At 36.2% G+C, this 17,234-nt stretch overlaps 2 protein-coding genes across 2 annotated transcripts; one reads left to right on the forward strand and one right to left on the reverse strand.

Annotated features, from left to right (window-relative positions):
* Nucleotides 1-3: 3 nt before the first annotated feature.
* LOC105216232 (DNA-directed RNA polymerase III subunit RPC1) lies at nucleotides 4-17,045 on the reverse strand. The gene is made up of 13 exons (XM_011190619.3): nucleotides 16,847-17,045; nucleotides 16,659-16,788; nucleotides 15,959-16,602; nucleotides 14,794-15,878; nucleotides 14,577-14,722; nucleotides 4,827-5,244; nucleotides 4,600-4,757; nucleotides 4,265-4,542; nucleotides 3,932-4,199; nucleotides 3,728-3,868; nucleotides 2,622-2,740; nucleotides 2,048-2,555; nucleotides 4-313 (listed from the first exon to the last, which is right to left on the reverse strand). Exons 1-13 carry the CDS (start codon nucleotides 16,888-16,890, stop codon nucleotides 119-121), a joined length of 4,134 nt encoding a protein of 1,377 aa, XP_011188921.1. The 5' UTR covers nucleotides 16,891-17,045; the 3' UTR covers nucleotides 4-118.
* Nucleotides 7,344-12,318, forward strand: LOC105216231 (brachyurin). The gene is made up of 2 exons (XM_011190617.2): nucleotides 7,344-7,593; nucleotides 11,523-12,318. Exons 1-2 carry the CDS (start codon nucleotides 7,510-7,512, stop codon nucleotides 12,258-12,260), a joined length of 822 nt encoding a protein of 273 aa, XP_011188919.1. The 5' UTR covers nucleotides 7,344-7,509; the 3' UTR covers nucleotides 12,261-12,318.
* Nucleotides 17,046-17,234: the final 189 nt, after the last annotated feature.

Consider the following 17,234-nt stretch of genomic DNA (forward strand, 5'->3'; position numbering starts at 1 on the left):
AGATTACATTTCAGAAATTTTATTTTGCATTTCCATCACTTAGAATTAACAGTATTTCTTGCATTAAATTACATATAAAACTACCACCGGTCTCAGCGATATCCGTTTACCAGAGAGGTCACGCTGTTACAGCGTGAAATAATGGCGTTTCCACTTCCGGCAATGCGGTGTCCTCATGATTGTGTACCAGTTTAAAGAGACCCGTACCGATTGAGGCGGGCATGCCCAGTATAATACGCTCGGATACACCATCCACGGCGTCCGTTTGACCAAAGTAGGCGGCATCGAATAAATGATCGGCGGTTTTTTCGAACTGTAAAGTATGGTTTGTTTTTGTAAATTTAGTGGGCGTTGATTTTCAACAGAAAAATGTGATTTGGAGTTTGTTTTGGGGTATTTGATAAGTTATTAGGCGAAGTTAAGGAACGTTGGGAGTTTTCGGATTATTGATATATGTAATCAGTTAAATTTGAATTATTATTATATTCAGTATATGGATGCTAGAAAAATATTTTTTTTAAAAAGAACATTTTTTCAGGATATTTAAAGGAATTTGTACCGCAGGCAGGACTACGATTTCTCTATATTAATATTGTTGTTTTAAAGTATTAATTTTGCAAGTGCAAGTCGATAATCCTTGATCTTATGGATTATGTTATTGTTGTTGTTGTAACGATTACCCAAACCTGCCTGAACCGGCAAACCTAAATTAATAGTCATTGAAGTAATCTAACAGGAGGCACAGGAAGCGAGCTGTTTCGACAGGGTCGGACCGAGCTCCGTGTCTGCGATGGGTGTTGTATCTCCAAGTACGCCATTCACGGGGAGGGAATCGATGAAGGTGTTAATGGCGTTTAGTGCTTGTCGAATGTCTGTCGCAACCGAAGTCCGGTCAGTATATGTAAGTAATCCTGTATGTCGTCGACGTATTTCAGGAATGTACTCTTGATATGGCTCTGGGAGGCGCCTCGGCTTCCAGCAGGTGACTGCAGGGGTGATTTCTACGAAAGCATCCCAGCAGAAACTGTTTGGAGAGCATTTCGTTATGATCCTTCACAGGTATCATACGGGCCTCATTGTGTAGGTGCTCAACCGGAGATATCAAGAGGTAACCTGTGACGGTCCGGAGAGCGGTATTCCTACAACTCTGAAGCTTTTTCAGCTGCGTCGGGAATTTAGATGCCATCGACAGAAATGTTCAGGTCTATACTGTAGTCTTTCGTCCAGTTGGTGAATAACTTCGCTGAGGATTGAGTAGGGGAGAGTGTTAGGCTCCTAGCAGTAAAGAAGCGAGGAAGCGGTCGAGGAGGTAGCCGTTCACTTTCGAACACATGTCATTGATTTCATTGTCCGACGTCATTATCGTAGAATTATAGGCGTAAGAGGTAACTGAGACTCCTTCTGGTGGTTGAGGGGAGTTTCGAAATATAGAAGTTGAAAAGTAGAGGAGATAGGACACCACTCTGTGGAACCCCTGGTTTAATTCTTCTTTCTTTAGATGTTTAACCTCGAATTATTACGCATGATTGATGACCGTTCAGATAATTTATGGTCTACTTCTTCAACCCTGCAGGAAGCGGAGATTTTCAATGTCTTCTAGTAGCGTTCTGTGATTGATTGTGTCAAAAGTTTTTGTCAAGTACAACACTACTAGAACCATCTTCTTGCAGGGGGGTATTTGATTTAGTCCGTGAGTTATCTGGACGTTTATGACGTTTTTTATGAGTTCTATTCGGTTCCATGGGTTCAACTTTGTCTTGAATGTCATTCTTAATACAAGAATTCTCCAAAGGTAATTGCTTTGAGAGATATAATTAATTTAACTACACTTGTGGGTGCAGCTGTGCCCATGGTCCCATGTTGGCCAATGTGCATTTTTATAATATTATGCAAATTCTTTATGTTTCTGGCACAATATGTTTGATATCTTTTGTTTTTTATTTTTAGTTATATTAGAGAAAATCGTCGCGCAAACAGACGGACGGATGAACGGATATGATGATAAACCAATATTATAAAATAAAATTAATTTATTTTCAACACTTACCGAAGCCAAATTAAAGACACTCTCACGCATTTTCGCCAAACCATGTCGCGTTATGCCCAACACTTCACCGCGCGACGTCATCTGACTGGCCAGCAGCATAATATGACGATGATCGACACTCATGCCATGACCTTCCATCACATCGGTGATTTCCGTCATGATGGTGGTGCGCGCCGCCTCAATACCCAATGTATTATAAACTTCCCAGATATTGTTGCTCTTGGTGCGTGCGCCAAGAACACCAAAAGTGGCCATAACATCGCGTAAACCGGCGCCTTCAATGCACAACTTATAGGTGGCCGGCGTATGGGCATCATCAATGGCGATGACGGCACGTGAAATATTCGGCAAACCAGCAACGACGACATTCTGTATGGCTATGGTGAGACGTTGCAGTTCGGCATTGAGTGTGGCGCCATGTTTGGAGGTATCAATATGCACGGTTATTACGGAAGAGCCGACAACATCTACAAGCGCCGGTTTGATGCGCAGCTTTGAAGTGCAAATGCTGGTGTGTAGCGGAAGGAGTGCGATTAAAATTACACAGTTTAATTGGTTTAATATGTGTACTTACGAGTAACGTACTGTTTCAGCATTAATCTCTAAACCCAAAACTTTAATGCGATTCAAATCTAAGCGTATAACAAGGAAGCAATCATCTGGCCTATACACCTCTTCGACGTATGAGGAAATCTATATGGAAATTTTTGTATTAAATAGCGCATGTACAACACTCGGCTGGTATTGGACCAAACAAATTTTTTTCGAGAGATTGAGTCATGAGTAAAAAAATTGTATCGTCCGATTTTCGAAGTTAGCATCTAAAGTCGAAATATTTGGTTTCGAATTTCGAGAAATGGACTTTTTAATAAAATTATTATTAATTACCGAATATAGCTTCTTAAAAAATCTAAATATAAAAAAAATTATCCTCCGATTTTCGAAGTTGGCCTCAAAAAAAAAAATGATTATTATTAATTATAGGATATAGCTACTAAAAAATCCAAATTATAGATAATATCGATATTTTCTTCTTAATTCAATGGCATATAAATCTTTTTGGTCAAGCTTGTATGACAGATGTTATAAGGGATCCAGCACTTTTAAATATAATTTTTTTTTTTTTAAATTTTTTTCGAAGATAAAACTTTGGCCTTAAAAGCAGCTATCACATTAGCACTATTGACTGATTGTTTGGTAACTATATTCAACAATTATTTTGAAGTTAAGACTCCAAAATGTTTGGTTTCGAAGTTCGAAAAAAGGACTTTTTAAAAAAATTATTAATAATTACAGCCTAAATAGCCTCTTAAAAAAATGTTTCATCTTAATTCAATGGCATATAAAACATTTTGGTAAAGCTTATATGGCAGATGTTATAAGGGATCCAGTATTTTTCGATATAAATTTGTTTGAATTTTTTCGAAGATCATACTTTGGCCATAAGCTTCACAGAAAAATTGAATTAAAAGGAAAATGTTGATTATATACATATTTTGAATTTTAACTATAATTAGTAATTAATAATAATTTTAAAAAGGCTTTTTTCGAACTTCGAAACCAAATATTTCGATTTTGAAGGACAACTTCGAAATTTGGAGAATACACTATTTTTACTTATGACTTAAGCTACCCAAAAAAAAAGTAGATTTTTCCACTCAGAAGATCAAAGGCACTCACCTCGCCCAGCGTAGTCTTCTCAATGCGCGCCTTAACTTTACGCGCAAATTCCATGCTCGTGTTATTCTCAATTTCAGCAGTTATAATGGGCGTTGAAATGGTTTTCGTCGCATTAATAATTTCAACAATACGTGGTACACCCTGTAGAAGAGGAAAATGAAGTTTTATAAAAATTTATTCTTGTTCCTTGTCACTAATACACACCTGCGTAATGTTCATGGAGGCGACACCAGCAAAATGGAAAGTTTTCAATGTCATTTGTGTGCCCGGCTCACCGATACTTTGCGCTGCCACGGCACCCACAGCGGTGCCCGGTTCAGTTACGGCTCGATTGTATTTATCATTGACCCAGCGCATAAAGGTGCGTATTTGAACTTCGGTCAGGCGTTCAATTTCGTTGGCCAATTTCGGGTGACGTCTGTATTTGGCTTGTATATCGGTGATTTTTTGCGCAACTTTCTCGATAAATGCGCTGTTTATTTATAAAGAAAAGCAAATTTATTTTAATTATTTCGTATACCAGATTAGATTTCTTACATGATTTCGTTTTGAAAATCCTTGCGACTCATGGTGAATTCAGCCTCTGTGAGTATTTTACGCGCTACTGGTGCAATTTCCGCTGCTGCTAGCGGTGTATTTTCGCGATCCGGCACGGTGGCGCGCAAATGATTTAGTTGGCGTACCAAATCCACGGGTTTATTTTTGACTTCCATGAAAACAGGATCTAAGCCGTCGCCACCATAGATCAATTCAACAATTTCACCAATGGCATTGCGCACAGAGCCATCGTAGTGTACCACCAGATCTTCGAGGCACTGGAATATGAGTTATTCACAAAAACTTCTCAGCATTTATTAAAAAATAAGAAATACCTTCACTAAACGTCGCTGCAGATAACCAGTCTCGGCCGTTTTCACAGCCGTATCGACTAAACCCTCACGTCCAGCCATTGTATGGAAGAAAAATTCGGTAGGCGTGAGCCCCGAGTAGAAACTATTTTGCACGAAACCACGTGCTGCTGGTATGGCGGCTGTTTAAAGAGAAACAAATTTATAACAGTAAAAAATTTCAAAAATAACAATTAATTTTCTCCACTTACAGAATTTTTCGAAATGTGGCAACGCGCGATTCTCAAATCCATTTGGCACACGCTTGCCGTTGATGGCCTGCTGACCGACGCAAGCAATCATCTGTGAAATATTGATGTTGGAACCTTTTGAACCGGACAGCGCCATAATAAGCGCACTGTTCGTGGGATGTAGCTCGCGGAAGCAAGCTTTAGCTGCCTGTTCACGAATCGAGGAGAGTTCACGCAACATTACCGCCTCCAATGTTTGCTCCGGTGTGCAACCGGGTTGACATTGCAATGTACCCTTTTTCATTTCCAAAATGTATTCATTACATTTTGCATAACCATTTTCCAGCAGCTTTTGTTTTTCTTCCAACAGTTTATTGCTGGGCGTTACATCGCTAATGCCGAAGGAGAAGCCACGATTTTGTATGAAATATGAAGCGATCTGTAAGTGAAAAGTTGTAGTGTTAGAATTTTTAATAATTGGTGACCATGCTAACATTAAGTTCATGTTAGTGAAGTTTAAGTCTATCTGTAGTACTGTTGCTGTTGTTGTTATAACGACTACCCAACCCTGCTGAATCGGAAGGTATAAGTCTCGTTATCGTCGAGGTCATCTAACAGTAGGCACAGGAAACGAGCTTTTTCGACAGCGTCGAACCATAGGGAGTGGAGTGTTATGAGTCGGGTCGGGTATGAGCCAGGTTCGTTGGGCATGTAGCAAGAAGGTGATAAATATCATGCTGGGACTCATTGTTTGCAGGACATATATTCTGATATCGGGTTTCAATTTGGTATGAGTTTAACCTGCTACAACTCGAGCTCATTTGTGTGGGTTTGACTCCAAGGACGCCGTTCACTAGGAGGGAAAGCCCAAGTCTAGGAAACAAGCTGTTTCAACAGTGTCGAACCATAGGGAGAGGAGTGTTAGATGAGTCGGGTTTGACTATGCAAAGAGAAGATTAGTATCGTGCTGGGAATCATAGCATCATATATTCTGTATGTTGGGGTCTAGTCTGGATAAGTAGGAGTTTAACCTGCTACAATATCCAGAACGAAGTTGCGCAAAGATCACTTTGGTTGACGAGGCAATTCGAGCTCATTGTCTGCTATTGGTGGTGGTTTCACCTCAAGGACGCCATTTATTGAGAGGAAGGAAAGGAAGGTGTTAATAGATCCACTATGTATGGCGTTTAAGGCGTGTCTGAAGCTGTACGCACCCGCAGTCTGCTCGGTGTGTTATGTAATGTCGTCGATGTATTGTACTTCTTGATGCTCTTGAGGGCGGTTCCGTTTTTAGCAGATGTCTGCAGGGGAGATTTGTGCGAAAGCACCAAGTAGTGCTTGGAGAGCAGTTCATTATGCTCTTTCAGGATACATCAAGAGGCTGCTGTAACTGTTCGGAGTGTGGTATTACCAAACCGTTATTTCAATATCCACAACAGCCGGTTCTGTGATACCGGGATTGACACAGATTTTCCGATCCGACCAAGGACCGTTATATCGGCGACCCAGACCAGTTTGGATGGGTAAGTTTTAGACTGACACGTCTGTATCTCCCTCTGCTGCGTGCCACTGCATCCAGCCGACCATACCGGTGCTGCGTATATGACGATTTGAACTAAAAATCGCGGTCGGTAGCACTTGAGTATCTTATTCACATGACGGCTAAATATATGTACGTAAATGAATGAACCTAGACTTTTATCCAATCAAAGGCTGTCAGCTTGGTAGCATTCTTCCTAATTATTTGAGGGATATTTTATACCGCTGCAAGATCTGTACTTAAGCATCAACGCAAAGGTTTTGTTCTGAGATGGCGTCCAAGACTCTACGACGAAGAGAAATAAATGTTTCTGTGTGGTATGAATCCCAAATGGGTTTGAGCAACAACCTAAAACACAGAGCATGTTGTAGTCGAAAGTAAGGGGTAGACACGGCAACTTGAAATGACGTCCATAAGCAATAAAATCTCACGAATCAAAAAATATACATATTCATAAGAATTCATAATGCCCGTATATTCCTTGTACCAACAAATAAATACCCATATAACCGTTATAAAATCGATGCGAATTCCTATAAATAAACGACTGACGTTACCAATATAAAGCAGCGATAAGTAGTAATGCCGTTGTACATATATGCTCGGTGGTACCTTAAAAATACAATAGCATGTAGCACTGTAAAATTGATTGAAATTGCTTCCCGGATTTGTATTCAAAATTACACAAATTGAGTAAACAGCTGATAGTTGCTATCATTAAATATTTTTTTTTTAGCAAAAACAAAACATGTCGTAAACACTATAATTAAGAGAGCACAGCAACTGTTTGTTGGGCCGATAAGATATTGAATAACAATATTTGATGAATGAATTAAACAATTAAAAAATACAAAGTGTACAAAAGAGATAGCATTTGCCTTACTCGCGGCAAAAATTCATTTTCATTTCATTTTCTTTAAACTTAATATGATAAAAATTTACCAATATATCACTGTAAATGTGAATGTACATTTATATAATCGAAGCGGGAAACATTTCTAGATAGTATGCCTTAATCACTGGAGTACAAAAGTATTATATTGGTTTATAAAAACTTGGCAACGGCCAACGCGTCAGAGCAGTTTCTCGCGATTTTGCAAAGTGCTGGTTGCTTGTTGTGTGCAAATTAACGGAATTTCTACTTCTACTGAAAAATTTGAAACAATGAAAATTGAATTACTGGCATGCCTGTGCCTGTTCGCGTTTGCAGAGGCTTTTATAGAGCCTGCTGCCGATTTGGGGCGAATTGTGAGTTCAAATAAAAATATTAAACCGTTAAAATTGTGAAATAGATGTTTAGTGAAATTGAATTGATATATGAGCATTTCCACAGAATCGTCAACCAGGACCAAAAATTAAAATGTTAATAAAGATAAAATTTTTTTAAATAAGATTTTACAAAGATGTTTAAATTTTATGAATATAATGTTTTCATAACCTCTCGCTGGTATTTTCATGAAATATTTGACCTGAAACCTGAAAACTTATTTGTTTTTACTTTGAGCTACTCTACAAGTAATTTTTCTCTTGAGTTATTTTATATGAATAACTTATGTTATGGTTGTACTTTTCCACAAAATCTTCTTATTAAATACCAAATAAGAAGAGAAAAAATGTAAAGGGGCCAAACAAAAATCGAATAACGGTAAATTTTTATTTTGCTTATTATCTACGATCTAATCGTACGTTCGCGACCAAAAACGTCATTTATTGCTATTACTTCACATTGAGTGCAAACTGGTGCCTAAAAACACACGATTAAAGCAAGTTAAGCATCCCTAATCAAAGAACAAAATTACTTTAGGTAAACAGTGCATCAAACTTTTTATTTCGATTTTCAAAATTTCGTACGTTCGCGACCGTAAGTATTGATTTGTTTCTAAACAAATATTCTAATGAAAATTGTATGACAAACGATTGCGAAAAGTGTACAAAAGATGTAAAAGATATTGTGCCGCTAAAATACTTGTCAAAAATGGAAGCAAATGTTAAATGGCAGTACTGGAGGAAAGTGAGCGATCGTGTAATATTGACTTGCACTGTTGCTGCGTTATCGGACTTGCTCCATGAACTACAAGTTTAACTGCCAATTTTCAAACAACATTTCTTTGTAAAGCGAGCACAACAAAATTATTTTGAAAACGTAAGGAAAAATATCACGCCTATGGTACTTGTCTTACAAATAGATTTTGCGGAAAATTATAGGCTGGTGTGCCAAAATGAAATTCAAAGCGCACATTTCAACTATAAGCAAGTTTCCATTTTTACTTGCGTAGCTTGAATGTTTAATGAAATTAAGTCGTTTGCAGTAATTAGTGATATTTTAAAACACAGCAAAATCGATGTTTACGTTTTCATAACGAAGCTTATTCAAGAGATAAAAAACAGCATGGCGAATTTGAAAGTATTTTCGTTTTCTCGGACGGAAGTAGTAGTCAATTTAAAAATAAGTTTATTGCTTGAATAAGTGGAACTATTTTGCAACGTCACATGGTAGTTGGCAGTTGTGAAAAGAAAAATCTGGCAAATTACGAGAACAAAAAATATCGTTTTAAACGATCCATTCTCTTTTTACAATTGTGCGCAAGAGCACATTACTGAAATTAAAATTTTATATATTGGAACTGATACAATTTTCGAGATATCTCCAACTTTATATCGAAAATGGAAGGATATACCGAATATTGCAGGTATCAGAATGGTGCATTCGATTTCCTACGACGAAAATCTTAAGGTATGAACTGCACGTACGGCCTATTCAAAATATATCTTTTCAATCAATAAAAGGAATATTAGTTTGCGTTATTTAAGAAAAGGTTTCCAAAATCCAAATAAAAACTTGATGGAAAAATCGTACGTTCGCGACCGGTACTCAATCTCATAAATAAAAAACCAATGGACAAATTTCAGCGTGCAATTAGATATGAGGAAGTTACTTTATTCCAATGTAATATAAATTAATCCTTTTAGAATATTATGTTCCATTTCGCTATTTTTTGCGAAATAATAACAAATAATTTTGCTTAAATATGTGTTATAAAAAATTAATTTCGAGACAATTTTGGTGCTGACTATGAGTTTTTTTTTGAATATGTTGTGAACAGCGCACATTATTTCCGTTATTAATTTTACATGTGGTTCTTACGTATTGACGGAAATTTAATTAAAAAAAAAATTTATTTAAAAAAAATATAATAAAAAATTTATAAAAAAAAATTAAAAAAAAAAAATTAAAAAAAAAAAATTAATTTATAAAAAAAATAATTCTCCTTTTTTGTTTGAACTTTACAAAGAAAAAATGACGAGACGAGTTAAAATCAGGATGTCTGTCTGTCCGTCCGTCTGTGCGTTAAGGCAGTAGTCTACTTTACAGGCTTCAAAAAATCGATTTTTTTATGTTTTGTTTTAAATCTCTTCCAAAACTATCCAAGAATATGTCTTTAAAATTCCAGAGGCCAATTCGACATATTTTCGAAGCTAAAGCAGTTTTAGTGGCCGAGCGTCGAGCAGATGCAAATACTCAGGCAGACTTTAAAGCGCGTTTTCTCGAGTTTTCATTTTCACAAGTGTTAGAAAACGGTGCCGGCGATAGCAAAAAGAATATATGCCCGATCGAAAAAAAACAAAGTGATCTAGCTTCAGTATTAAATTATCTTCTATTAAAAAAGTTGGACAAAAGTATTACTTGTTTTGCAACTTAAAGTCAATTTTTTTTCTTAAAAAAGTGATTTTTTTTCAAACTTCGAAAAAATTTGGAATTTAATAACTTCTTCGGTATTTTTTTAGTTCATAAAGAAAATAAACTTATAAGAATTAAAAAAAAAATTGGTTCGACTGTCTCAGATGCATTGCACGACCTCCATCACCGGCACCGATTTACAAGTGCAGACTCCAGGCGCTCCAGAAACATACTTACAACTTTGAAAAAATTTCAAAATTTTTTGATAATAAATATTGTTTTTTTAAGCCTTAAATATAGTACACTATCGTCTTAAAATTCCGTTTACCGCAATCATTTCCTTCCCTTAAAAAAAAAATTGCTAAAAAAAACGCTTTTTTCGGCTTCTAAAGCAGATTACTGCCTTAATTCACTGACGGAAAACATGAGAAACACTACATTTTACAGAAGAAATGACAGAAGGAAGCTACACTCAGAGCTTTTTAAAAATGGAAACTGGGCGTGAAAAACCATATCTCACTAACTACTGGATTTCAATGAAATTCGGCACATCCCTGATAAAGCATGAAAAAAAGGGGGCGAAATCGGTTCACAACCACGCCTACTTCTCATATAACTAAATTTTGAATTCTTCTGATTCGTACACTTTATAATATATGTATACATAAGGAACCGATGAAGATAGCGGAATAAAACTTTACACAAATACTGCATACCATCTGTGGCTTCACTTGTGCAAAAATTGTCCAAATCGGACTATATCTTGTCAAGGGCCCCGGACATCGAACATGAACTCAGTGCCTTAGGGTAATTTATCACCGAAAATATCGTTAACTCGCTAAGATATTTTAATTTAATACAGAGCGAATCTTTTTTTCTTCTAATAGTGTGTCTCTGTGCCAAAAATTGTTAAAACCTGGTCATAACTTCACCTAACTTCCTTATATTCGGATTATCACACTGCCGGTGGGCTTTTTACCACATATATCGGTTATTATGTGAGATATCTTAACAAAATTAAGTGAGTGTATAGTCTTGGATATAATGTACTTTGGTGGTAAAAATTAGTGAAATCGGTTCAGGAATTATCTCAGCCCTCATATACTATATATGATGATTTTCGTTATTCTATTGGACTTTATGCCGAATATATGGGTCAAATTGTGTGTTTTTCTTAATAAAATTACATTCATAAATTGCGAGAGTATAAAATGTTCGGTTCAACCGAACGTAGAGCTTCCTTACTGGTTAAATATGTAACAATTGGTAAGGCGAAAATGCATGTGAAGAGACATTTCAAAGTTTACTTTCGTTTCTTTTAAATTAAATACACTTGTGTTTTTATTAAAAATAAAAAGAAATTAAGTGCGATTTAAATTTGTTTTTAGAAAACTGGAAATTTTACTTTTGAGAGCATGAATTGTATATATTCTATAAATTTGCTAGATCAGCACATTAGTGACTTATATGTTTTTATTTTGTATTTTCATGACAACAGCAAAATCGCATCGTATCAGGTAGCCCAGCATCGTTAGGACAATTTCCCTGGCAAGTAATCTTGAAAAAAGATCCAATTGAAGATTTGCTATGCGGCGGTTCAATTATCGCAGCAAATTGGGTACTCACCGCGGGACATTGCACATATGGCCTATCGTCTATATTCATCATGTTCGGCACTGTACTACTTAATAATCCGAATGCATTGAATATGACCTCAACGCAATTGTATATAAATCCGAATTATAATGGTGAAACACTAAATAATGATGTATCATTAATACAGCTACCAACACCTTTGACATTCAGCAAATACATACAACCAATACAATTGGTGACAAATAATGATGCGAATTTCAATTTTATCGGACAAGTTGCGACAATTGCCGGTTTCGGTTTAACCGACGATGACAATCTGGATTCCTCTAATATTATGCTATATGCGCGTGTGCAGATTATCAATAATAGTCAGTGTGCAGATGTATTTGGTACCAGCGTGGTCATACCATCGACTTTATGTGCTAAGGGTGAAAATGGCACGGACATGTCGATTTGCAGTGGTGACTCTGGTGGACCACTAATAACGCGCGATACGAATGGCAACTGGATGCAGATTGGCATCAATTCATTTGTGGCACAAGATATGTGCACTATGATGTATCCCTCGGGTTATGCGCGCTTAACCTCATTCTTGGGCTACATTTCGCAGGTGACTGGTATGGATTTCAATAGTTATTGATAGTGTGCTTAGACTTGAGTTATAAAGTGAATAAATTACGCTATAATTTGCAAAATAATTACTTTTTTTTTATACAAAAAATTGAAATGACTTTTAAAAATTATATTTTAAAAGGAGGAAATATTGTTTTCACCTAAAAGGGTGAAATTTTTGAGTGTTGAATTTTGTTTTTACATATGAAGTGAGTTGCGAAATTTGTCATAAACATCAGCTAGTGTAATTATTGTACATAAATGTAGTATAAATACATACTAGGAGTTTTCGAGAGGAAAATTTTGCGCAAGATTTATGGTCCTCAGAACATTGGCAACGGCGAATACCGCAGACGATGGAACGATGAGCTGTACGAGTTATACGACGACATTGACATAGTTCAGCGAATAAAAAGACAGCGGCTACGCTGGCTAGGTCATGTTGTCCGAATGAACGAAAACGCTCCAGCCCTGAAAGTGTTCGATGCAGTACCCGCCGGAGGAAGCCGAGGAAGGGGAAGGCCTCCACTCCGTTGGAGGGATCAGGTGGAGAGCGACCTGGTTACACTTGGGATCTCCAACTGGCGACGAACTACGAAGGAGAGAGAGAGGTGGCGCACTATCGTCGATTCGGCTATAACCGGCTAAACGGTTGCAACGCCAATCACATAAATACATATATATTTATGTATAAAAAAAGCTGCTTATGTAAATACAATAATTTTGAGTTCTTATCGTTTTTCTTAAGAAAAATTAAGTATGTATTTATATCTGGTTTGCTTTACACATAGTAAATATACACATTTTTCGCTTCCTAATTATTCCTCGTAAGCACTTCAATTCATAATAAGATAAGATACGACAATAATTGTAAACCAATCAATAGCGTTCAAGATACATATATTTCTCTCAGGCAGTATTACTAAAATGTGTGCTGCAAATCAGTTTGGGGGATTTACTGATATTCGCCAATACTTTTATTTTATTGTATTTTAGCTGATTGGAGTTAATTGCGTTGTGCGCTTTTGTTATACGTGTTTTTATTTTTCGCAAGTAATCGTAATCACACTTCTAAATTACTAACATTAACTTGTTCAGTTAAAGCATTTTAGTTTCTATAGAAACCTGTAAGAATGCTATCACAAGCTTAAAGAGTAATTAGACTGATAACATTTTGGCTACAGATAAATTTTATAAGGAAATGTATGCGTTACTAATGGCAAAAGTAATTATTATAACAAAAAGGTGAAAGTGTTTGAATTTTGTTATATAAATTTTATAAATCGTTGATATTTTAATTTTATTTCTTAATTTTTAAGTAGGCAATAATTAAATGTTAATTACACCAGTTTCAAATGCTAAAGAACGGTGCGTTGATAATTATATAGGTTAACTTTTCCGTGTGGATCAAAAAATTTTAAACTTTTCTATGAAAAATTTAGTAGAAAGAACTTCAATTTATGAAATTAAGCTTATGCTTATATCCTAGTAATTTAAGCCTTTTTGTTATTAAAAATAATCTCTATTGGACTCAACATCGTTCTTAAGTATTTTTCAACGGCTGTAAATATGTACCATACAAACAATCAATTTGATTAAGAATAACACGAAAGATCAATCAACCATTTTATAAGAAGATAACTGAGCATAAAACATATAAATTCATTACTTTACTCTTCAGTTAACAAGCTAACCAGATTTAGATATATTCACCACACGTAGTTGGTGTTTAAATTGTTTTAATTTAAGTCACGAAAGGTCAACGAAACATTTAATAAGAAGATAACTGAGCATAAAACATGTAAATTGATTACATAACTCTTCAGTTCACAAGCTATCCAGATTTCCATATATTCACCACACATAGTTGGTGTTTTAATTGTTTTAATTTAAGTCACGAAAGGTCAACGAACCATTTTTAAGATAACTGAGCATAAAACATATAAATTGATTACTTTACAGTTAACAAGCTATTTAGATTTCCATATATTCACCATACATAGTTGGTTTGGTGTTTTAATTTTTTTAATTTAAGTCACGAAATGTTAACGAGCCATTTTAAAAGAAGATAACTGAGCAAAAAACATATAAATTCATTACGTTCCTCTTCAGTTAACAAGCTAAGCACATTCTCATATATTCACCAAACGTAGTTGGTGTTTTAATTTTTTAATTTAAGTCACGAAATGTTAACGAGCCATTTTAAAAGGAGATAACTGAGCATAAAACATATAAATTGATTATTTTACTCTACAGTTAACAAGCTATTCAGATTTTCATATATTCACCACACCTGGTTGATATTTTTGTTGATTATAATTCAGGTTAAAGCATATTTACTTACCCTTGCCAACCGCCACATGCATTTGGTAGCATAGAGTTCACCAAAATCACGGAGTATAACATAGAAAATACAGTTCTTCGTGCCCGAACCCAAAGTGCTCTTATCCATCGAACCACAAATTAGCTCCGAATTACGCACAATCACCCCTAAAATAACAGTTAACCGTTAATTTAAATTAAAATCCCACACATTTTTTTAGCTTTCAAGAGAAACTCACATGAATCACGCACACACAGATCATAGTTGTTGGTGTAGTTACGTCCCTTTGTTATCAAATTCGTCATTACCGGACATTGTTTGTTCGGCCGCAGCAACAGGCTGAATATTTGCTTGCCTGTCCAGAGTTTGCGTGGCTTCAATATAGCCGGTGGTGGCATGTCAATGCGCATATTGGCATCGGGTCCGGCTAGAAAGCAGGCAGCTAATTGCATTGCTTGTTCCTTGGTGAGAAATTCATCTTTTTGCGTTAACAAATAACCGCCAGTAATGAAATCTTGCGTTGCCGCAATGAGTATTTCACCATTTTTGGGTGTTATCAAATTGGATTTATTGCCCATGAGTATGAGCGCTTCAGCACGTGCCTCCTCCGTTTGCGGCAGATGTAAATTCATTTCATCACCATCGAAATCTGCATTATATGGAGTACAGGCGCATTCGTTGAAACGGAACGTGCGTTGTGGTTGCACCTTAGCCTGATGACACATAATGGACATTTTATGTAGCGATGGTTGACGATTGAAGAGCACAATATCGCCATCGCATAAATGTCTTTCCACAATGTCACCACATTTCAAATCGTGCGCCACCTTATCACGGTTGCCGTATGCTAGATACTTTTTGAATGTTGAACCGCGTTGTTGTACATAATTTGCGCCCGGATGTTTCTGTGTACCGTTTTTCACGAGCTCTTTCATTTTTTGTATATTGGCGGGATTTACACGCTCCGGATAGGTAAGTATTTTGGCAACACGCTCGGGTACACCAACTTGGTGTATCATTAGATTAGGATCGGGTGAAATGACGGTACGACCGGAGAAGTCAACACGTTTGCCAGAGAGATTACCGCGAAAACGTCCTTGTTTACCTTTAAGCCGTTGCACAATACCGCGTGTCGTTTTCTTGGGTGCCATATTAAGTGGAATACCAGAGATTTCACTGTGAAAATATAGCGCGACGTGTAGTTGTAAAAAATCCCAATCTTCTTGTATGAGTTCAATTTTGCCACCACCGGTCATATGTTTCTGTATAACATCGTTGATAAGTAAGATTTCACTTTGTTTCATTGTCAAGTCATCTTCGGTGCTTTAGAGAGAAATCAAGTCAAATTATATATTTTTATAAATAAAAATAATATTTTAAAATCGAATGCGCCATATACTTACGTGCCTGCCTTTACTTCGGATAGCACTGAGGGCCGTATGCATACTGGTGGTACGAAAACACGTGTCACGATTAAATTTGCTGGACTAGCGTCATCTGAAGTCATACCCAATAGCGGTATATCGTTTTTCGGTATTGTTTTAAATAACTCCAATACTGTTAAAGGATTTAGTTCTTCAACTTGATTATATGAGGATAACATTTGTTGCAGCTCGCGATTATTTTCTGTTGCTTGCAATAATTCATTTAACGCGTCCGTCATTATAGCATCTGGTTTCTTGCCCTTGCAAGGATCATGTAGTATTTTTAATAAGCCTGGTCCCTTTTTTACACCTCCATTGGGTGCTTCGCAATTGGGGCATTTTGTCTGTTTCTTTGCCTTATTTAATATTTGGCCGTGCAAAGATTTCTTTGCTAAATATGATAAATTTGGATTCAGTAGTTTTTTCTCATATATACGTTTATCCACTTCCCGCAGCATAACATGCGAACAACTTTTACAAATCATTTGTAGTATTGAAATTGTAGCACGGAAGTGTCCAATATGGAATACTGGCAAAGCAAGATCCAAATAACCGAAATGTCCGATACATTCATTCAAACCTTGGCCGCATGTATCGCAGGTGGCATCTTTGGTGCTCACGCCCTACAAGTAAGTAAATGTTAGAAATATTTGCAATGAAATGTATGAAAACCACCTACCATACGCTTATCCAGCACGCCATAAGGTACAGGCTGGCGCTGTCCTTGGTAAAGATTTTTCGAAACGATGCGCAAGTGTGATTCTTGTTGGATTTCTTCAGGACTGCTGATGCAAAACTGCACATGTGAACTAGAATATATACACATAATTTTAGTTATTGTATTACGATTGTAAAAACTTTAATTACATTTTTTTTATCACATCAGCTTCACGAAATTGCTCTTTCGGCATTTTGCTGAAATTGTTTTAAAACAAAGCAACTATTTTAGAATAAACACAAATTGTTTGAAATGCACGATTAATTCATGAAATCCACAGCATGCCGCTTGAAAAACTTGTTGTTGTGCGCGTTTATGATAAATGTCAAAACAATAAACAGTGTTGTATGCATTCTGAAAGGGGAGAAAATAAAGGGATTATTTAACAGCTGATCGAATAAAGCGTACAGTAAAGCCTTGTTATAAATATATTTTAATTATTATTTTGAAAACTTTACAGTAAAAAAAATTGAACTTTTCGCTAACAAAAGGCGGCGTAAAATAGATTTGGATACGTAAAATTCTCTATGGAGTTAA

This window comes from Zeugodacus cucurbitae, chromosome 5 (assembly GCF_028554725.1).
Source record: "Zeugodacus cucurbitae isolate PBARC_wt_2022May chromosome 5, idZeuCucr1.2, whole genome shotgun sequence".
Lineage (NCBI taxonomy): Eukaryota > Metazoa > Arthropoda > Insecta > Diptera > Tephritidae > Zeugodacus > Zeugodacus cucurbitae.